Source organism: Acipenser ruthenus, chromosome 16 (assembly GCF_902713425.1).
Source record: "Acipenser ruthenus chromosome 16, fAciRut3.2 maternal haplotype, whole genome shotgun sequence".
Lineage (NCBI taxonomy): Eukaryota > Metazoa > Chordata > Actinopteri > Acipenseriformes > Acipenseridae > Acipenser > Acipenser ruthenus.
In genome coordinates, this window is record NC_081204.1 from 1,609,744 (window position 1) to 1,632,592 (window position 22,849).

At 42.4% G+C, this 22,849-nt stretch overlaps 3 protein-coding genes across 7 annotated transcripts in view; 2 read left to right on the forward strand and 1 right to left on the reverse strand.

The window, feature by feature from the left end:
- LOC117412268 (semaphorin-3B) overlaps nucleotides 1–3,520 on the forward strand; it is a 39,529-nt gene extending 36,009 nt beyond the window's left edge. For all 5 annotated transcript variants that reach the window (XM_058988318.1, XM_034903858.2, XM_058988321.1 and 2 more), the window contains exon 18: nucleotides 72–3,520. In XM_058988318.1, coding sequence (XP_058844301.1) covers nucleotides 72–554 — 483 coding nt within the window. In that variant the 3' untranslated portion in view covers nucleotides 555–3,520. The remainder of the gene's footprint in view (nucleotides 1–71) is intronic.
- A 6,595-nt stretch (nucleotides 3,521–10,115) lies between these two features.
- LOC117970206 (aminomethyltransferase, mitochondrial-like) overlaps nucleotides 10,116–22,849 on the forward strand; it is an 85,487-nt gene continuing 72,753 nt past the window's right edge. Inside the window, exon 1 of the mRNA XM_058988325.1 lies at nucleotides 10,116–10,346. Coding sequence (XP_058844308.1) covers nucleotides 10,341–10,346 — 6 coding nt within the window. The 5' untranslated portion in view covers nucleotides 10,116–10,340. The remainder of the gene's footprint in view (nucleotides 10,347–22,849) is intronic.
- The window catches only part of LOC117412267 (semaphorin-3G), a 41,459-nt gene continuing 33,278 nt past the window's right edge, over nucleotides 14,669–22,849 (reverse strand). The window contains exons 10-16 of the mRNA XM_058988322.1: nucleotides 22,626–22,770; nucleotides 21,025–21,256; nucleotides 18,236–18,327; nucleotides 18,031–18,072; nucleotides 17,706–17,931; nucleotides 17,280–17,413; nucleotides 14,669–17,028 (exon numbers count right to left, since the gene is read on the reverse strand). Coding sequence (XP_058844305.1) covers nucleotides 16,561–17,028; nucleotides 17,280–17,413; nucleotides 17,706–17,931; nucleotides 18,031–18,072; nucleotides 18,236–18,327; nucleotides 21,025–21,256; nucleotides 22,626–22,770 — 1,339 coding nt within the window. The 3' untranslated portion in view covers nucleotides 14,669–16,560. The remainder of the gene's footprint in view (nucleotides 17,029–17,279; nucleotides 17,414–17,705; nucleotides 17,932–18,030; nucleotides 18,073–18,235; nucleotides 18,328–21,024; nucleotides 21,257–22,625; nucleotides 22,771–22,849) is intronic.

Below are 22,849 nucleotides of genomic sequence, written 5' to 3' on the forward strand. Positions count from 1 at the left end.
TGTATAACAGAGGTTTTACTGCACTTTAAACCAACTCTGTACCTGATCTGGGGTGTGCTGTCTTGTTCCAGGTTCACCCGGATGAGCGGATCATCAAGACGGACAGGGGTCTGCTGCTGAGGAGCGTGCAGAGGAAGGACGCAGGGGAGTACCAGTGCCACTCCATGGAGCACGGCTTCACCCAGACCCTGCTGCGCATCTCCCTGGAGATGGTCACCTCGGGCCACGCGGACGGGTACTCCCCCAAAGACCAGCTGGACTCCCGCGGTGCCTCCCTCTCCTCCAGCCAGAAGGACTGGTACCGCGACTTCATGCAGCTGGTGGACCACCCCAACCTCAAGACGGTCGACCAGATCTGCGAGCAGGTGTGGAAGCGCAAGAACCGGCAGCCGAAGCTGATCAAGCCTCCCAAGAAGCCAGCCCCTCCACCCCTGGGGGTCCACGTCAACCCCAGCAAGTGGAAACACCTGCAGGAGATCCGAAAGGCACGGAACCGCAGGACCCACGAGACCCAGCGCCCAGAACGGGCCCCCAGGAGCGCTACCATCTGGTGATTGTCTGGTGATGGGAGGGAGAGAGAAAGAGAGAGAAATAGAACGAGAGACTGAGGAGGCAAGTAATAGAAGAGGGAGGTCCCTGGAGTGAAAAGGGTGTAGCTCTCAAAGCTATCCTTTTCGTTGCTTTTCATTTCAATTTTACCCCCTCCCCCACCACCCGCACCCCCATAGAGGTGGGCAATGGACTGCCCTTAAACCCACCACTGATCATTTAAGCCCATTTATATCGAAAGGTTGCCACAACCAAAGCTCGGTATTTCCACGTAGCCTCTGGTTCTGGCAACAAAAAAAATTAAAAAAAACCTCATGACGCAGTCTCCAACGCGATCCTGTGTTAACTTCATTGTTCTTCCATTGGTCCTGCCAGTAAGAGAACTGGGATTACCCAACTACTGAGGTGATGCCATGGCCCATGATGGAGCACATGACACTATCACAGAGAACATGAAATCACCCATCTTGGGCACAATGGTACTACAGTGTCTGTCCTGCACTTGAGACGCATCGTTTTTGTCTGGGAACCACGTAGGATTATTCATGTCACAAAACACGGGACTGCACACTCTTTAGACACCTCTCATTAGAGTTCCAGAAACCACAAAACTGAAAGGTCATGGAAGAAGCCAACAACTGGAATGGGAAGGGGGAGAATGGACTTTCCTTTAGAAACTAGAAGATTGAAAATGTAATCTTTTCTTTTAGGTACTGTACTGTGTGTCCCTAAAACGGCAGCGAGTCGTTGAATCCTTTTTTTATTTGTTGTTTTTTAACTATTGCGCTCTTCGGCTTCCAGTTCTGGCTCAACCACTCCAGGCAAGCTTGACCACTATGAGTCATTCCAGTTCACAAAACCTCTTCAGCAAGAAACTTGGAGGACTGGCTTTAAGTACAGTACTGACAAATGTATTTGTTGTTGCTTCACTCTATTGCTCCGCTTTGGGGAGATGGAGGCTAGACTTCGTCCCTCACCTCGCCTTAACATACGGCTGCTGTGATGTTTGTTATTGTCCAGTATGTGACGCCAAGGAGTAGATTAGTGTGCACTTGTCTTTGTGCTCCATGTGCGGCAGTTATTTTGGTTGGTTTGGTAAAGATTTTGTATTTATGTCTATACAGAGTGTGCAAAAAGATCAATTAAAACTCCAAAAAATAAACTTTGGATCAAAAATATTACAAACAGTAAGATGTATTCCTTTAAGTGGTATTTATGTAGCTTGTAATAAAGTACCACAAAAGTACCTTCTATGGCCAGAGAATTGTGAGGGTCTGGAACCAACTCCCCAGTAATGTTGTTGAAGCTGACATCCTGGGATCCTTCAAGAAGCTGCTTGATGAGATTCTAGGATCAATAAGCTACTAACGACCAAACGAGCAAGATGGGCCGAATGGCCTCCTCTCGTTTGTAAACGTTCTTATGTTCTTATGTTCTTATGTTCTTATGTTCTTATGTTCTTATGTTCTCATGTAAGTCAAGGATATACACTGGCCATGCATTACCACGTGACAGACCAACGCTTGTTTCTAATACTTGCTGCTTACGTCCAAGTTCTTGCTAACGAGGTTTCAATGCATCTGGACAGCTGCTGACAAGGTGCAAAGCAATTTAACCGAAAAGGAGTTCATGTTTTTTATTTCATGTTTTTATTGAATTACTTTGTATTTTTGTATTTAATTTTTTGTAAAGGAGAGCTGAGCTGTTGTTTCTGTATTCTGTTGATAAATGAAACCTGAACTCTTTTTCTGCTGTTGCTATCACCGACGAATGTAAAGACAAGAAGACATGACGCCTTAAAATATTTAAGTTAAGCATTAAAGTTTTATTTTAAAAAAGTAATAATAATAAAAGAATAACAAACAACAAGTGGGCTAGACAATGTGCTTTTAAAGAGGAGTATCGATTCGTCTGGGAGGTAAGAACGGGTCTTTGAACAGCGATATCTTCTGCTATTTAAAAATGAGTAATACTGAATTTCTCAAAGCTTTTTTGTAGTGTTGCTGCAATTTGATTGCTGCATTTTTTAATAACCACTTGTATTTAAGTATATACTGTAGACGCAGTGTCTTCCAAAGAGCATCCTGAATAACAAATGGAGACGCCTGCATTCAATTGTGCTGCTCTGTCAGGTTTAGTAGTGTCTTAGACTTACATTGCCTGTAGAGTAAAATGATACAATTTCTCTGACGTCATGCTTTGATGTTCGACATGATCGCATGTTACCTCATTCTTAATCACATTCTCAACCTGTGGTGATCGCACATTATTTAGGGCATTTGTTAAGGAATCCACAGTAGTCAATTTGTCATTTTTCTAACTGGCAGTCGAGTGAAATCAGTTTGAACGCACGCTGATCGCACACTCCGAACCAGATTATTCAGCAGATATCGTTGTTAGTCCCTTACACGTCGAAGGAGTGCCACACCCCTGCCCTCTTTGTGGGCAATATTCCTTCTTCACTGAGGTAGTTGTGTATCACTGACATGCATTGCAAGCTCTGCCCAGACATCAATAAACAACAGATATCAATCTACTGTTATTAAAAGAAAACGCAGTTCGGCAAATGTCTTTAGATGTTACAACACCATTTCAAAACGTTTGTCTAAATGCATTACTAAATTGGGTTTTTAAGATTTTCTTGTTCTACTATATATATATATATATATATATATATATATATATATATATATATATATATATATAGTATCTCCTATGATTGAGTGCTATAAACAGAAGGTACTTTTTTATTTAAGTAATAACCCCCCTCAGTTTGTTTGCTCTTCAGTGCTTGTAAAGCGTTGCTGGTGTATGTTTATGAATATATTGCTTGGAATGGGTGAGCAAGCATGTCTCAGATTAAAAGGTCAGAATTCACTGTGGCGCACAATACAGAATGAGTTCCTGTGGAGAAATCTTTCAGATCAAACGTATTAAATTAACACAATAAAGTTACTTACTTTGCACTGCTCTTAGTTTGGAAATCGACTGTATTTTTGTTTTATTATGTTTTACTTAAATGAAGAAAATACAAGCGTATCTGGTGTATTTAAGTGCCAGCTAACACTTTATGGGTGTAGAGATTTTTATGTAAGCACTAAAAGCAAAGTAATGGCACACCAGTGTAATAAATTACCCAGGTGTTTGTATGGTTTAGTGCTGGCCTCCCCCGCTGGTCAAACTAAATGAAGCTATAATAACCTCTTCATTAGCTGTTACCCTTTAGAAGGAAGGTGGGATTTTCATGACATCATAAAAGGGCAGGTTTTCGGAATGAGTTCCCTACCTGGTGCCATATACAGTAGACAAAGCTTGAATCGTGAGTGATTTAAAAAAATATTCTTTCAATCTCAAAGATTTGTGAAGAAGGACCCTGGGCCCATCAACAAACAAACCTTCCGTGAGTGATCTATAAATACAAATGAAATGTATTACAGGGCTTAGGATCATATGGTACTTTTTAGTGAATGACGTGACAGAGGCTGATGGTAAAGCCTTCTAATCCTGTTCGAAAGGTTGAAGGTTAACGTTGATGGACTCGGGACTTGTTTTAGGATCACGTGTATATTCTGCAGCTACAGCATGCTTGTAGATACAATGCTTCAGAAAAGGAGTAGCCATGTGGCTAGACCTACGTGGGGTTCACCACTGGAACCACAGGGGGTGGGACTGCCTTGTCGTTCCCTTGTGAGAACACAAGGGGGCAGCACAGGACAGATGTCAGCCACACAGTATTATCACATGCCCTTAATCTACAGTATTCATCTTTTATTTCTATATCAGTCTGTTTTCAAGTCTACAGTATCTGTGTCTTTGGAGTCATAAACTCATTTGAAGCTAAAACAGAGGAGTTAGGTCATTCCTTCCCTTTAAGACAGAAAGTACACCAATGACCCTTCGCTGAGCATTCTTTCCCTAAAACAGAGAGTACACCAATGGCCCTTGGCTGAGTGTAATCTGAAGTCATGTTTAGCTGTTCCCTGTAGTAATTAGTGGTAAGATAACCAACACATGAAGCATGTACTGCATGCTTAAATATGCCTCACCAGCAATACAGGATTGATTAACTTATTAATATACAAACTGTACAGCACCTTTTACATCTGCACCACAGACTCTCTCCTCTTACCAAAGTGCTCGCTCGATCCATTAAACAGCCTGATCTCCACTGCTAACCAGAACAAGCACTAAAATAGCCATTTAAAAACGTGTATGATACGACCCAATTTACACAAAGAGGTGGCTGCGCCCATTAAAACACACAGCTGGCCATTATATTTTCAGCACCACTATTTGCTAATCCGAGGGTCAGGCGTTTCCATTATTTCAGCCCAATAGTTTTAAAATAATTATGCCCTACACCCCTCGTTTCACTTTATTGCATCCCTCAACTTAGTCGGCAGAGAAATTAAATGGGGGAACAATTCATCAAACTGGCAACCAATTAGCCCCCCTGCTGGCCCTACAAACAGAGCCCAGTGTGTTAGGTAAGGGGACGCTGGCGCGTTTGGGTCTCACATTCAACTGGCTTAATTAGAGGCTCATTTCCTGGAGAAGTGGCTGCTAAAAGGGAGCCATCCATACCCTAACGATCTGAAACCCTTTGTGTGTGTGTCTGTGTGTGTGAGTGTGAGTGTGCATGTGTGTCTGTGAGTGTGCGTCTGTGTCTGTGTGTGTGTGTGTGTCTGTGTGTGTGTCTGTGTGTGTGTTTGTGCACGCTGCACACTGCATCAGATCAACAAGTCCCTATTGTATAGTGTTCAGGTGAACTTAATTACCAAGAGAAGTGGCTTTTTAATGGGTTTGATAGCTGGGTTTATTATAACAGAATTAGAAAGTCTCACACTTCCTAGGAAGCTGAGAGATATTTGTGTGTGTGTGTTTTCCAGGACCATGTTTCAAGTCAGACTGCAGTCTCTGCTTTTCTTCCATTCATTTAGTAAAATAACTCTACATAAAAGTGTACCATTTTCATATGGCTGGAGTTTTGGTTTGGTTGTTCAAGACTGTCAGCTGGGATTGGCAGACCTCCTGTGCCGTCACATGAAAATGGAGCTTCTCCAATCTTAAAGGCCATTCACAGGATATTATCCCATTAAACTGTATAGTTCTTCACTAGGGCCTTTACTGTAGTTAGACGGGCCTCCCCTCCCAGATACAGGCAGTTACACCGCTGAGCTGTGAAAAGGGTAGCACAGATAGCAGACTACAGAGGACAGAAGTTTCCAATTTAGAGACTTAAACATTCAGAGAGGAGAGCCCAACTTCACGTCTTATCGTTCTGTTCATCTGGAAGTGTGCATGTGGGTGCATGTGTGTGGTTTCTACTGTTTTCAAAAAGGATTACTTTCCACAATGGATATAGCATTTAAAAAAAGCCTCCTGCTATTCATTAAAACCCAGTACGCCCAGTGTACCACTACCCTTATAAAAGTGTGTGCACAGTATTTTTCAGTTTTACCATTCTTTTCCCATGGTTATACTATGCATTTATTGTAATTTACCCTGGTTTACCATGTTTATTAATATACTTTACCACACCTTGCTATTCATTACAATGCTTGTCTCTGCTTTACCATGCTTTCACTATGTTGAACTTGACATGTTGAATGTCACTTTGCTACGCTTTTACTATGGGAAACATGTATAAGGGTAAAACAACTTATGTTTACATTTAAAATAAATATTCAGGCGGGAGGCTTACCAAGCGCCTCTTGCTTTAGATGTCTATTTAAAAAGAGCTCAGCTTGGGGAAAGGGACTTTTTAGAAATGAGTGCCTGTGTGTGCGTGCTCTAAGAACTGCACTGATTAAAACGTCTTCAAATGGTTAAATTCCGTCCCCTGCCTTGTTTAATGATTCCCAGCTTTTCCGATCCTGTCTCGCTGACAGGCTGCCCCGGAGCTACGGGCCCTGCGATGAAAGTGGAGAGAGGATCTGAGAGCCGGAGTAGGTAATGGACCTTCTTGAACAGAGAGGCACTTCCTCTGCAGACCCGGCACAATGCGATTGCTCTAATTGCAGCCACAATTAGCAGCTTTCTGTTTTACCAGTCAAGGAAAACCTGCAACAACACGGCTTTGAATTCCTTAAAATTGTGGGAATCTCCGAGCTTTTAATTGCGCTTAGATGTTTGTTTAAATGTATTTATGTATTTTCCTGTGCTCCTGCAGATATTATATATATATATATATATATATATATATATATATATTATTATTATTATTATTTATTTCTTAGCAGACGCCCTTATCCAGGGCGACTTACAATTGTTACAAGATGTCACATTATACATTATTTCACATTATACAGATATCACATTATTTTACATACAATTACCCAGTTATACAGCTGGGTTTTTACTGGAGCAATCTAGGTAAAGTACCTTGCTCAAGGGTACAACAGCAGTGTCCCCCACTGGGGATTGAACCCACAACCCTCCGGTCAAGAGTCCAGAGCCCTAACCACTACTCCACACTACTTGTTATATATATACACACAGTTGTAGTCATATACAGTATGTGTATATATATATATATATATATATATATATATATATATATATATATATATATATATATATATATATATATATATATATATATACACACACACACACTGCTGGGGCACCTGTCTCCTCTATCCAGCATAGCCTGAACCTCTAGGGGATCTCCTCTCCTCTCCTCTCCTCTCCTCTTTCTGGAAGGTTGCAGGACTCTAGCACTGCACTCACGTTGGGTTCCAGTCCATTTTTTTCGTGCACTTGGACTCCAAACAGCATTGAGTCAGACTTGGACTGAGCAGTTTGTTTAAACAACTTAAATATGACTAATAATAATAAAAAACCTTAGCAGGAGTTTGTTTATTATTTTTCAATGAAATGTCCTTTTACTGCTTTTTATTTTAAAACGAATTATCCCTTTAAAAGCATTATTTGTCAAGATGTGTTATACAGAAAAGAATTCCAATTTAAAAAAAAAAAAAGGTTGAAAGTGATACATCAATAAAGTTCTGTTCAATTTCCAAGAACTGTATAACATAGTGTGATTTATATATTTATTGAAAGGCTTGACTTCACTTCACCTTCATGGACTGGGACTTCAGTGCATATTCTCTCATGAGCGGCAAAACACCCTGCCTGCTCTGATTCCAACGGGAACCTGGAGTCCTTTACCAGCACAGAAAAAGAAAGAAAATCATTTGCCGGCTCAATCATCATCATTCTTTAACTTTGAGAAAGAAAGAAAGGCCTGCCTGATTACATTACTGTTTCTCATCATTAGGCCCTCGCCTGCAAACTCAAATCGAACTTCTAAAGTGCTGTTGATAGAAATCTGTCCTCGAAACCAAAGCCTAATGATTAATTGCACTAATCAAGCAGCTCATTTGGGCAGATGAACCCCGGGGTCAGAGCGGCATGTTGATTTAAAGGAGACAGGATCCCCAGTAGTGAGGGGTGGCAGGAAATCCCTTGTGTTAGTGCAAACTGCTGAAAACAAATATTGAACTCTGCACACAAAGCACAGTGGAAGGGAAAGGTAACATTAGAAATCCAAAACGCTCCTCTAAAAACAAGCCCTGTGTAGGAGAGGCATGTAAAGAGTGCAGCTCTCGACTCGGAGCGGGGAGACCGCAGCGCACGGAATTAACTCCAGCTCTAATCTTCTCAATCTTGTTTCAGTCTTTGTTACCCAGTGACCTCTCATCCAGGGGGGCAAACCGAGGTCTCACAACTTAGAATCCGGATCCCTGCTTTGGTGGGCAGCTTTCATTTTCAGACTGCCTACAACCAATGAATTTCTTTGTAATTCCAAGAACTGAGGGGAGCAACTTGTTCTCAAGCTCATTCACTTCAGAACATCACATCCAGTTCAATGTTTTTAATACATTATTTTTATGTGGTCTTTTACTACATGAACGGTTTTGAGTTCTTTTTAGTTTGCTCTATTTTTGTATAGCCTGAAGGAGGCTATATAAATTCAAATAGCATGGCATGTTATGGCATGGTGTGCGTGCCACTTGTTAAGAAACACCGTTACCACACTGGCACTGCAGCGGCACTGCACACCACACAAGTACTTTTCCAGGGCTCAAGTACACAGGAAGATCTCATCATGGCAGGACAATGGCCGGCACCTTGGAGGAAAGGGCACTGCTCTGAGAACTAGCAGCCGTGGCTTCCTGGCTGCACAGTGACTCAAAACAACAGCAAGACGCAAGAAGGTGCACAGAGCAGGTGCAGCCTGGTGACAGACACTTCCTCTGAGAACGATAAGGGCCTGCCAGACTCCGCCCTGAAAGAGCGGACCAATAGCGGGCTTTCATTTGGGTTCCGTTACACTGCAGTGAAATTAATGAGGGTCTTCTTACTGTATAGTCTTCCACCCTTTAGCCTGCTGAAAGCAATGCAATTGACCAGTTTGTATTTTTGCGTATGCCAACAGAATTACCTGTAGCACCCCGCCCCCATCACTATCCAAATCCAAATGATCCAATTTAGCATTTTAAAAAAATAATAATATTAGCCCTAATCTGCAAAGATCAGTTTGTGTTGATTACTGTTATTTCTTCATCCTCATACCATGTATTTACCAGGCTGTTCCATGGTTTTTACAAAGCATTACCTTGCCTGATATTTTCCTTGGTTACCTGTGCTTCTCTTTGACTTTGCTGTCATTGATTTTACTGCAGGAACTACGTTATGTTTCAAAGTAATAACAGGAAACAGAGAACATGGAAGGTTGTTGAACATTTCCATGATAATTACCAGTACTCATGACTCTGGCATGTTACTGTCTGGTTAATATAAAACATTTAACAAGCGTTTTCTGAAACAAGGAAAGCTACATTAGAGGAACTAAGGTCCAGAGTTTTTAGAAACTTTCTCTACAAAGACGGTTTCGGTCTTCAGTCCTATAATATTTTAATCATACTGAATGAGAATGAACGCATTTGTAAGTTTATAAATTATGTAACTCTGATATATAAAATGACAAAACTGGTGCAAACTTGCCACTGGATTAAAGTCTTAATTAATTTGTGCTTATAAAAGTTTCCCATAGTAAAAGCATGGCACAGAACATGCAATGGTAAAGCTGATTTAAAAAAACATGGCAATCAGGTTAAAGTATTCTGAATGCATTGTAAAACACAGAGCTCTGCTCTTCACAAGCCTGGTCACAGCTGACCCCAGTTTCCCAGTCTGCCTGCCTCTGCATCACATGACCATTTGGGCAGGTCAAAAGCCAAAATTAAAACATTTAAAAAAATGAAACAACTAGTCAATGTACATATAAAATATGGATGTATAGAAATAAAACTTTTTTATTATATTAATGCAAACAAACTAAGAATTGTGCATTTTAAACCAAAAATGTAATAAAACAAACATTCAAACTAAAACAAAATATGTAAGGTGACCACATGGCTCCGTGTTCAGCAGGACAGTTCAGGCTTTGCAACCCAATGCATTCTGGTCTGTTTTACCTGTCTCAGGTACCATTCTTTAAGAGAAGTAGGACTGCACTTCCCAGAATGCATTGGGTAGCGAGTTGAAAAGCCTGAACTGTCCCGCTGAACACAAAGCCACGTGGTCACCTTAAAAATATGCCATCCATCCAGAATCTTCTTTCAATCCTTTAGCAGTGTATTCTAACGACAAGAAACAACAAGAAAATTGACCGATTAACATATATTTACAAAGATATGTTATATCAAACATCTCCCCTTTGTTCAATACAAAAAATGAGGATCATGTGATCTTCCCAAACTCAGACAGAAACACAGGAACAAATGAAAGTAAGTAGGTTGTTTTCTTTTCTTTTTCAATGCACATGTCTTACTTTCTAGCAATATAACACAAAGTAACTATATTGCTGTTTTGTATGTATTTGATTGGGATGCGTAGATTTAAATTGCTTAAGAATGGGAAATGAATGATGTGTACAAGTACTTCTAAAAAATACAGTAATGAACATGACATATACAGTACAGTTTGCACAGTTACCTAAGTATATTTTGTACACACAGACATGTGTGTGACAAAAATGGCCCCAGTTTTTAACCTTCATTTTTTATTCCGGTCAGAAACCGTACAAATGTTAAATCGTCCTGGTTTAGCTTGCTTGTATTCACATTGTTGAGAAGCATGAAACTGTAGCAGCTTGCTCAGCAAGCTGACAGCACAGTGGTTTATTATACCATGGCAATTTTATTATTATTTTTGTTTATCTTGGAAGTGCCGCCAGCCAGGTTCACCTTTTAAGTTCCTATTGTGTTTTGATTAACACAGCTATTTATACAACTGATTTAAAATATAGATAAACATCCAATGTTTATTTTTTTAAATTATGACGGTGTTATTTTATATGTATTTGAACTGCTTCAGAGTTGCTACAGCTTCAATGAATTGAAAAATTAAGAAAGTCCCTGTTTTTCACTCTGAACTCTGGTAACCCTAACCCTGCCACATTGAGTAATTGAGGCATTGTTACATCTGCACTCTTAAAACAGCATTAATGCAAGAACACAAAGTATTTCATTTAAAGCATCAAGGCTTAAATAATGAATTTAATGAAGCCGTGTTCTTGTGGGATAGCTTCTCATCTTTTTCCAGTTCGGTGTTTTAATATTAATGTGAACAAAAATCCACTCAATGCTGTTTCAGTGTAATGCGGCACGCTGGGAAAAACTGGAAAGCCGCAAGATCAATTCTGTTGTGAGCAGGTGAAAAACACAGCGCTCTGTGAGAGTTACACTTTCCACCTGCACTCCGGGATGTGCCCATGAATTAAATATATTAGTTTGGCATCTGATGCTAGAGTGCACAGATCCGTTCAGCATTTGATCACATCACTCCATGATCTACCTTTTTTACAACAAGCCTCAGAAATTGTATACAGTACAGCAGTATTGATAGTCCTTCTCAGCTCCTTCAGGTGCCTGTTCTGAGTACTGTATTTGTAATGTACGCGTGCCAAAACATATCGGAAAGCATTTTGGGATATACACAAAAAAGTAGTTGGGTATTATAGCGTCCACACTTCTGACAAACCGCACAACCTGATGCGATCTGATTTAGAACTGGACTTGAGACTATCCCCTGAGGTGGTCTCGAGTCCAGTTCTCGTGTACGGTATTAAACGCTGCGTAGTGTAGACGCTAACCGTATTTAGCACTTTTAAGCCAGTTTAAAGGCAACTAATACAGATTAAAGGCATAGTGTGGACAGGGCCTAAGACGAGCAGCCAGATGTCAACCCCTAGCTGAGATCAAGGAATGTCGGTGTGTTGAAAGTGTGACTCAAGTTCAAAGCCGGTTCAGTTTTATAGGAAAATCAGAAGCATGCTGCTTCTAATTCCAGGCATTAAACCAATCCTCTTAACCAGCCACTTGGAGAAGAAAGCCGGAGGAATGGCCTCCCAGCACAACGGCAGCGGAGGAATACGCTTGGCCTACCTAACACATGCATAATCAGTGCTAGCAGGGTGCAGATGGGAAACATCTGAAGGATGAGCTGAGAGCCAGAAAAGCAGGGACGAGTTTCTCCAAGGCGGATTGCTCTCAGTGCTGGTGGGGAGGTTAATAGTTTTATAGTTGTCAGCACCATCCTGGTTTCGTCAGCCTACGTCTTTCACCACTGACTCTGGCCCGGTCTCGGAGGTGTTGGGAATTTTTGAGATTTTTGGGGATGGAGCAGAAACACCCTTTTCCTGCCTCCCTGAAAATGGACAATTCCCAAAACCCTCATCAATCAGGCCCTCTGTTTTATTGGGGGCAAACGTCCTTAATGTTCTTTTATCGAAGATATCTAGTAGGTTGTTTAAGCCGTCTACAAGTGTAACGGGCAGCGTTGTGTGATGCACTCCCATTACGAATCTTGAGTGCACATTGTGCCGGAGTGCAAAGTCTACAGTTCTCCCTTAGGGACAAGCAACTAATAGCACGTTAGGTCAATCGCTTGCAATCCAAGTGCTATTAACCTTGATCAGTTTAATATTCTATGTATTTATTCAGCTTGTATAAAGGGTTACTGACATCTGACAACAAGCCATACGTCTAGGGAGAAAGATCCCAGCTTGTTACATTTTAATGAATACATGAACAAAATAAAATAAAACATGTGTTCAACAGGGGAATAAGAGAATAAACAACCAATTACAGTTATTAGTTGATACTAGGATTGACCTGTGGAGTAAAAACACGTTTTGTTCAGCTGGTTTTGTCAGAACGCTGCAAGAGGCTCTGAGAGGAAAGAGAGTTCCAAATGAATGCTGTCGTCATGCCAGAGGTATTTTGAAACAGTACAGTATCTCAAACTAAAAAAAAGGGCAGATTTGCTACAGTCTCACTAAATTAACCCCAGTTAATCTAGAGAGACGAGGACCGTTTTTATTGTGTTGTATTGCTTTATGGGCTGGAATGGCTTGGTTCTAGAGCTTGAGTAACGGGCAGCGTTGAGTGGTACACTGCCATTGCAGATTGGGTCCCCTGTCGGTTAATGAGATGAGGTTAAAAGCTCTAACACCACAAATCATTTCATGATTTATAGTGCTTTTTACTATCTCGCCTTCGAGCAGTCATGATTTAAATGCGGTCGTATTTTTACCAGTTACACGATGGTATTTGCAAATAAAACATGATAATAGGCTGGAGAGCAGTTTGCTTGCTAATACTTTTTTGAGGCTCGAGAGCAACATTTCATCGGCCTTGACAAGGTCTCTGTATAGAATGAAGGGCAGGGGGCAGAACAGGTGTGGCGCGGGGGAGAGGGAGTCAAGCTGCGCTGGGAGAAAGAAGTGAAAATGTAATCCAGCTGTTTGGCTCATGCGCGTTCATCAACATCTGTGTGGAATGCGTTCCTGCACACTGAGAGTGGGGTACTCTGTGTCTCTGTGTTGGGGTCAAAAAGAGCAGCTTGCTTATTAGGTTTAGTAAGTAAAACAAATGACATTGACATGCATTCCAACTGAAAGGTGCAAATCAGTATGCACTCGGAAATGCTTGTGCTCATAGGTATATTAATAGCTGGTGGGGTCGGTGTTTTAGGGGAACGCCTCGTTATTACAGTCTGCAAATGTGCGTGTTTCATTCCCCCACCATTACAAAGCTTTACATAGATTTTCAAATCAATCCAACAAGTCATTAAGGAATCACAATCTCTCCTAGAAACAAACATCCAAACAAAGAATACACAGAAACACAATACATGCTCTGCAATTAAAGTCATGTGTTTTTTTGCAATTCATTTTTTTTTTTTTTTTTTTTTTTTTTTACAGCAGCTGACCCAAGCCGGTTCCAGAGAGTAGATTCTCGATCGGTTGGAAAGAAGGCAGCACATTCACACCCAAATACAACACACTTTTGTCCGAAAACATTTCTGGTTATTATTGAAACATGAATCCCAAATACGTACGCAAGCCCTGTACCGATTGAGCCAGGCTGTGGTTTTAAACAGAGCTGTGTAAGCCCTTGGCTGGGATACGGAACACTGGAACACCATGACTGTGTTTCCACCTCCTGTGCAAGGTGTCTCCCTTCCCCTCGCTCTCCGAGCTGCAGTTGAACGAGAGTCTTGTTCCTGGAAGAATCCACGCATTGGAGCCAGAACCCAGCTCCCGTATCGCATGTAACAGCTTCCCTGGTTCCCACACGCAGGTACCCTTTGATGTGAATTGGCCTGATGTCAAATGCCCCTGGGTGTTCGATTGCCACAGTAGATTTTGGGAATGGAAAATAGCTGTAGAAAAACAGCACAGTTTTTTGCCACCAGTTCCAGTACAATTCTACAACGAATAAAAAACAACTGTTGACTAACTTACGAAGCCCCTGAATTAAATACACAAGTTGTTTATTTCTGGTTTGATATCCCCTTCTGAAAAAAAATCATGCTAATGATGATCTGGAGTAATGCAAGCTAGGAGAATCAAATCTATCTGTGAATGTAATGTTAGTGGGCACAATTACAGAATCCATCGTTTGACACCCCTGGAGTACTGCAGAGAGTTAGCTGGCTGTGCCGCAATATCCAGTAAAGTCGTTTTTCCGATCAGCAGAGGCTGCAGCAGTCGCTTGTAATGAAGCCCCACTATGAGCAAAATGCACATCATAACAAACACAAGTTTTATTGCCTTGGCAAGAGCTTTTATAAGGGAAAAAACAAAAGAAAAGTATATTGAAAAAATTCAATAAAAAACACAAACCCATGCTGTGCTCAAAAAATTACAAAAAAAACAACAAAACAACAATTCACTCCGATACATGCATGAGGGAGGTCATTAAATAGGATATAAATACATTATTAAATTACACACACTTCTTCCAGGGGTGGTCCCCTCAGTTCCGTATAGACCGGCAATGGTCAATCTCTGGTGTGCTCCACGCTAGCTGTCATTTTGCAAGGCCTGTACGATGTCAGGAACAGTTTATTTGAACAATCCTTTAGGTAATCAGTGTCATTCTGTGGCTTTGCACAATTATTTAGTGAAGTCATTTCAATCTGTAGATTTTTTTTTTTTTTTTTTAATATATATAAACCAGGATTCTGGAGTCTTTCCAGGCAAAAACAAAGGTTCCTGCAGTTCTACCGTTAGACTCAGCATTCTGTTATGATGATCCTTTGGGAAAGGAGAATGATGTAAAAACTTGAAGGATTTCCTAATGGTCTTCAATGGCAATGCATTGCCGCTGCTGTGCAAGGGGCTACCATATGGACAGCTGCATTGGTTGAACGAAGGTAGTGTTTTCATATATACAGTATATAGATATACCAATACCAGACACAACAGTTAATGACTGATACTATAGTTTAATCAGTTGCTCAATGTCTTTGTTTTTGCCATGATGACTTCCAAATTCAAAACCATTAAAACTAAATGGACTGCTAACAGAATGAGGGACTGCTGTACAGCAAATTATCTACAGTAAGTTATCGTTATCTACAGTAAGTCAACAAGGGCAACAAGAATGAACTGCAAGTGGTACGCAAAGTACAGTTTATCACATAAATAAGTAAACTAAAAATGTCAGTCGGCTAAAACACGTACGTAACTTTATTTTCTCCAGTAAAATGATCAGTATGTATCACATTAATTGGCTTGGTCAACTTCATACAGTGTCAGAAAAAAAATGGGGTGTCAGGGAAAATGATCCAGCTTTTGCCTGTAAAAATATCCCAGCAGACAGCAGAACTCTCAGCTTTTGTTTGCTGGAGAATGAGAATGAGAAAGGGCATGTTTTGTCAGGGTGAAATCTTTGTGTTCTGTCAGTAAAATGATTAGGTTTTACCAGAAAAAACATATAAGGTGATGCTTTAACAATGAAACAGACCTTGATTGGGGAATCGGGTCTGCCAATAAATACGGCCCACTTTTGCCAGTAAAAGTACTGGTTTGCTGATCGAGTTGTCAGTTTTTGCTGGTAACATGATGGCAGCTTCTCAGTTGAATGACCAACTTTCGTCACGTAAGTTTGGCAGTAAATCTCCCATGCTTTTTCTCGACTCCACACCTTCACAGCAGATTTATTTGAAAAAAAAAAAAAACCCTTTCTGTAAAATAAATAATCAAGAGAGTTTCACAGGCTGCAAGCATAATCCCTGGGAATGTAGCTGGGGATATCTGGCCAGCGAGTGATAATGAGCGTGTATTTGTGAGTACCGTGTGAACAAACTACAGTATGTGGTGGAAAGAGATATCAAACTGTCAACACACCGAAACAGCTGTGCGGTCCGAAGGAGACCCGTTTACACTATTTTACAAGAAAGAAAGAAGGGTTTAAAAAGTTTATGCAAGAGCCTTTTCATGATCCAAGTTGCCTTGGAGTGGCCACTAGTTAGCCTTGACTGAGAGATACAGTCTGGTGTTTCAAACAGAGTTCAGATAGGCCAAGAGCTGAGAGTAGCAGGCTGCTTACTCCTAGAAATGTCTTTCACCAAGCTGAAGAACTTCTCTCCTGCCAAGTCCTTGCCCTCTCAGCCCCAGAGCCAGGACAGCGTTCATGAGGTGAAATTACCCTACGTGTCTCTAACCGATCGCGGGATCCTGTGCCTCTCGCCCGAGCCCTTGTTCCGTGCCTTGCGCCCGCTCTCCTGTGCCAGCTTGTACTTGTTCAACATGGCCTTGTGTTTGCGCCTCTGCTTATCACTGCACCAGACCCGCTCGCAGTATTCCTCCACGCGAGGCAGGTTGGATGGACCAATCAGCTGCATGATGTCCTTGAACCAGGAGCGGCTGTGGGGCGTGGCCCGCTGGGTGTGGCAAGGCAGGGGCCGGTACCCCGCCCACTCTTCTCCGGCCCCGCCCTCCTTGTTGAAGAGCTCCACCAGTGTCTCCCCGCGCAGGACCTCCAGGGAGATGCGCAGCAGTGTCTGGGCAAAGCCATGCTCCTGCGACTGGCACACGTACACCCCCTCGTCGTGCCGGAACACCTTGCGGAACAGCAGGCCCTGCTCCGTCCGGATCATCCGCTCATCCGTCTTCACCTGGGGGAAGCACAGTTGACAAAAATGTCTCATTAATTGCCTGAAAACTAGTCTGTCACCCTGAGTAATCTGCATCATCACTAGTGAATATAATATTGCTGTTATACCGCTACAGTGCAGAAGAAGGGCAAACAAAACTCACTTCTAACCTTATTGACTTACCTGCACTGTATAATTGCAATCATTAAAGATATGTTAGATAAATAGGCAGGCGCTAGATCCTGGGATTGATCAGTTCTCAAAGCACTAACCTCATCTCTGCGGTCATCTCTCTCCACAAACCAGGTGACAGTGGCCTGGGGAGATTTGGGGACGCACTCCAGGAAGGTGCTGTTGTTCTCCGTCCCGTACACCACCTTCTCCTCTGCGCTGTCCAGGTCTTCCACTGTGGGACGGAGAAGCAGGGAATCAGACATGAAAAAAGATAAAACTACAGCGTCCTCCCCCTTACCCATCGAACAGAGAGGCAAGAACTGCTTGTCACACAACCCGCTAGTAATAAACATGTATAAACAGTAGTGTGTAGAATTATGAATCCACCTACATCAGGTATATAATGGCCGTGCTAAAAGGACTCAAAAGGGGCTGGCTGGTGGACATCTTTGCCAGGTGGGTTCATACTTCTGGACCTACTGTATTTCTGTTCCACGCTGCAGTAGAAAGTGATGGTGGCTCACCACTGAGGTTCTGGTCCAGGCACTGGTGGACTGGGTTTCCATTGCGGATATCCTGCCTGCGGAAGCGTCTCTTGTTGTGGGGCTGGTAGCGGGTGCAGGAGACCCCGTCCCAGGCACAGTAGGGATCCCGTGCCAGACAGCACTCCGCACACGCCTTCCCGTACGTCTCACAGCGATGCAGCCTCAGCTGTGCCACTCCCACCTGCGAGCCCACATACAGCATTTGCTGGAGAGGAAACAGAACGGGGTTAATAATACACAGCACCAGTCACTGCAGTGACCAAAGTCCTGGTTAGAGATGCAGTACAGTGTCTAAAAGATTTACCCGTTTGACAGAGATCTTCATGGAGGTAATGGGTGTTGGCACCTGAAAATTGGAAACGGAGAATGAAATGCTTGATTTGTCACCAGCGTGCTATATAACACAACTCTGTGGCACTTTCATTAAGTTTTTCTAACTACAATGTGATTCCAGTCTATGTTCCTATGCGTATACCATGATAAACCTTTATAAGGTCCGAGGTTCGTACCTTGAAGACCTGCAGCTCTTCCAGGGTTACCTCTTCAGTGTGGAGAGAGTTTCCGCTGCGCAACACGATCCCCTTGAGCACAGAGCCAGTGTCTGGAGAAGGGGAGAGAGCCAGGAGTCATTCAGGGCTTAACAATATAGTGCCAGCAACCATCAGACCCTGATACCACGAGACTTTATATATATCAGACCCTGATACCACGAGACGTTGTACATATATCAGACCTTGATACCACGAGACGTTATATATATCAGACCCTGATACCACGAGACGTTGTATATATATCAGACCCTGATACCACAAGACGTTATATATATCAGACCCTGATACCACGAGACGTTGTATATATATCAGACCCTGATACCACGAGACGTTGTATATATCAGACCCTGATACCACGAGACGTTATATATATCAGACCCTGATACCACGAGACGTTATATATATCAGACCCTGATACCACGAGACGTTCTATATATCAGACCCTGATACCACGAGACGTTATATATATTAGACCCTGATACCACGAGACGTTATATATATCAGACCCTGATACCACGAGACGTTCTATATATCAGACCCTGATACCACGAGACGTTCTATATATCAGACCCTGATACCACGAGACGTTCTATATATCAGACCCTGATACCACGAGACGTTATATATATTAGACCCTGATACCACGAGACGTTATATATATCAGACCCTGATACCACGAGACGTTCTATATATCAGACCCTGATACCACGAGACGTTCTATATATCAGACCCTGATACCACGAGACGTTCTATATATCAGACCCTGATACCACGAGACGTTCTATATATCAGACCCTGATACCACGAGACGTTATATATATCAGACCCTGATACCACGAGACGTTCTATATATCAGACCCTGATACCACGAGACGTTCTATATATCAGACCCTGATACCACGAGACGTTCTATATATCAGACCCTGATACCACGAGACGTTCTATATATCAGACCCTGATACCACGAGACGTTCTATATATCAGACCCTGATACCACGAGACGTTATATATATCAGACCCTGATACCACGAGACGTTGTATATATATCAGACCCTGATACCACGAGACGTTCTATATATCAGACCCTGATACCACGAGACGTTCTATATATCAGACCCTGATACCACGAGACGTTCTATATATCAGACCCTGATACCACGAGACGTTATATGTATCAGACCCTGATACCACGAGACGTTGTATATATATCAGACCCTGATACCACGAGACGTTCTATATATCAGACCCTGATACCACGAGACGTTCTATATATCAGACCCTGATACCACGAGACGTTCTATATATCAGACCCTGATACCACGAGACGTTGTACATATATCAGACCCTGATACCACGAGACGTTATATATATCAGACCCTGATACCACGAGACGTTATATATATCAGACCCTGATACCACGAGACGTTATATATATCAGACCCTGATACCACGAGACGTTATATATATCAGACCCTGATACCACGAGACGTTCTATACATCAGACCCTGATACCACGAGACGTTATATATATCAGACCCTGATACCACGAGACGTTCTATATATCAGACCCTGATACCACGAGACGTTCTATACATCAGACCCTGATACCACGAGACGTTATATACATCAGACCCTGATACCACGAGACGTTATATACATCAGACCCTGATACCACGAGACGTTGTATATATATCAGACCCTGATACCACGAGACGTTGTATATATATCAGACCCTGATACCACGAGACGTTGTATATATCAGACCCTGATACCACGAGACGTTGTATATATATCAGACCCTGATACCACGAGACGTTGTATATATATCAGACCCTGATACCACGAGACGTTCTATATATCAGACCCTGATACCACGAGACGTTCTATATATCAGACCCTGATACCACGAGACGTTATATATATCAGACCCTGATACCACGAGACGTTGTATATATATCAGACCCTGATACCACGAGACGTTGTATATATCAGACCCTGATACCACGAGACGTTGTATATATATCAGACCCTGATACCACAAGACGTTGTATATATCAGACCCTGATACCACGAGACATTGTATATATATCAGACCCTGATACCACGAGACGTTATATATATCAGACCCTGATACCACGAGACGTTATATATATCAGACCCTGATACCACGAGACGTTCTATATATCAGACCCTGATACCACAAGACGTTATATATATCAGACCCTGATACCACGAGACGTTGTATATATATCAGACCCTGATACCACGAGACATTGTATATATATCAGACCCTGATACCACGAGACGTTATATATATCAGACCCTGATACCACGAGACGTTATATATATCAGACCCTGATACCACGAGACGTTATATATATCAGACCCTGATACCACGAGACGTTATATATATCAGACCCTGATACCACGAGACGTTATATATATCAGACCCTGATACCACGAGACGTTATATATATCAGACCCTGATACCACTAGACGTTATATATATCAGACCCTGATACCACGAGACGTTCTATATATCAGACCCTGATACCACGAGACGTTCTATATATCAGACCCTGATACCACGAGACGTTATATATATCAGACCCTGATACCACGAGACGTTATATATATCAGACCCTGATACCACAAGACGTTATATATATCAGACCCTGATACCACGAGACGTTGTATATCCCTATATCCTCCGACGGGGCGGGTAAAGAAGGAGCTGTCTGTCTCACCCGTGCCGATGAACATGACGTCGTACTGCCCGTCCTCGGCCTCCACGCGGTCCACCATGATGTGCCGCAGCCGGTACTCCACGTTGGTCTTGACCAGCACAGGCTGCCGCAGGGTCGGGTACACTGGCTGGGACATGAGCGGGTGACTGCGGGCAAACTGGAGCACTCCGTCCGGGTAGTCCTTGGTGCTGCCAAACTGCCTGCCCGGCTGGTTCGTGATCTTGCTTGGGCACTGGAGGAGAGAGAGAGAAAATAAAGGCTTAATGGAAAAGCTTCTGTCTTGTCTTCAAGAGCCACATTGCTCCCACTGTCTAATCTGGGGGCCTACGTGAGCTGCCTGCAATTCCACGCCATAGTAATGGTACCGAACAGCATCATCTGTATTGTGCCATACTCGTGAATGTAGGTCGCTAACTCTAGTTAGGAATGAGTATCACTTCATGTTAAATGCTGTCTCCTGACTGTGGTAACCCATCATTTTGCAGTTTCCTCATGCTTTTACCCAAGCTCATGCTACAGGTGGAATGTACCTTTACTAAGGTTAATCATGTTTTGCCACCAGGATTTACCATACTAGCCTATGGTTTACAATGCTTGTGTTCAGCCATGCATTCACTTTGCCTTTTCTGTCGTAGGTGTTAACCATTGTAGATGGCATTCAACTTTTATAAAGGTCAAAAAGATCTTAAATAAAGAAGTAACAATTGGTACAATAAAAACAGCAATAAGCAACACTGCATTCACCCAAAAATGCAGCAGACACCGTCTTAAATGACATCTACATCAGACATCATTGTCTGATATTAATGACAAACTTAAGACAGTTTGAAACAAGTAAGGTTAAATAGATCGATACATGCTCCGAAACCCTAGAGGTTCCCATCCTGTAATCTCTCACAAGATGTTGTTTTATGACACACTTTCCCTTTGTTTGCTACGTTTTGTGGTACATGAAGGGATTCAACTGAAGGAACTAACAGGCAGACGACAACAAGGCTGTGTGTGTGTGACTCCCATCTCTCTGAGAGTTGCCAGCCTCGAGTGTGAGTGTGTGTCATTCTTCAGAAACAGAAAAGCGCCGCTTCGGCAGGATTCCTGAAAGCCGCACTGCATGAAACAATGTTGGTGATTTTGTTTCAAAGAAGTTCAGAAGTTCACGTTTCAGCGCTGGCTCAATGAGGTACTAATTGATTCGCATTCTGATTTTCCAGATTACTGAATTGCTGTTGCCCTGAAGAGCAGGGTTATAATGTACTGGCCTGGCAGCTATTGAAAACATTGCTTTAAAGGAACATAGAAATGGCGCAGCAGAATTTTATTTTACCATGCTTTACTATGCTTGCCTGTGCTTTGCCATGCATTCACTACAGTTTTACTATGCTTTACTGCACTTTAACTAAAGGTGATCGTAGTAAACTTTTAAAAGATGTCTCAGTTAAAAAAACAAAAAACTTGGCTCAAATGCAGGCAGTTTTTTCCCCAAGCAAACAATGAAGCCACCATGTATAGAGACAACACTGCAGACCACACCAAACAGTTCTACTGATCTGGGACTGCCACGTGGTTAGGTTCACTCCAGATCATGGAGATAAGAGGCTTACCACGCCGGGTCGCGGGTAGGGCACTCTGCCCTCGAAGGCACCCCACTGGTAGTCCGGACCCTCCTGGTGGGCGAAGGGGCCGTTGAACGCCTCACGGATGTCCGCCATGCGATAGACACACACTGCAAAACCCTGGAACACATTGCTGAGGACAGGAAGACAGATCCATGAGTTCTTATTGAAGCATACGGTTGGGGACTTCATCTTTAGTGTATTAACTGGTG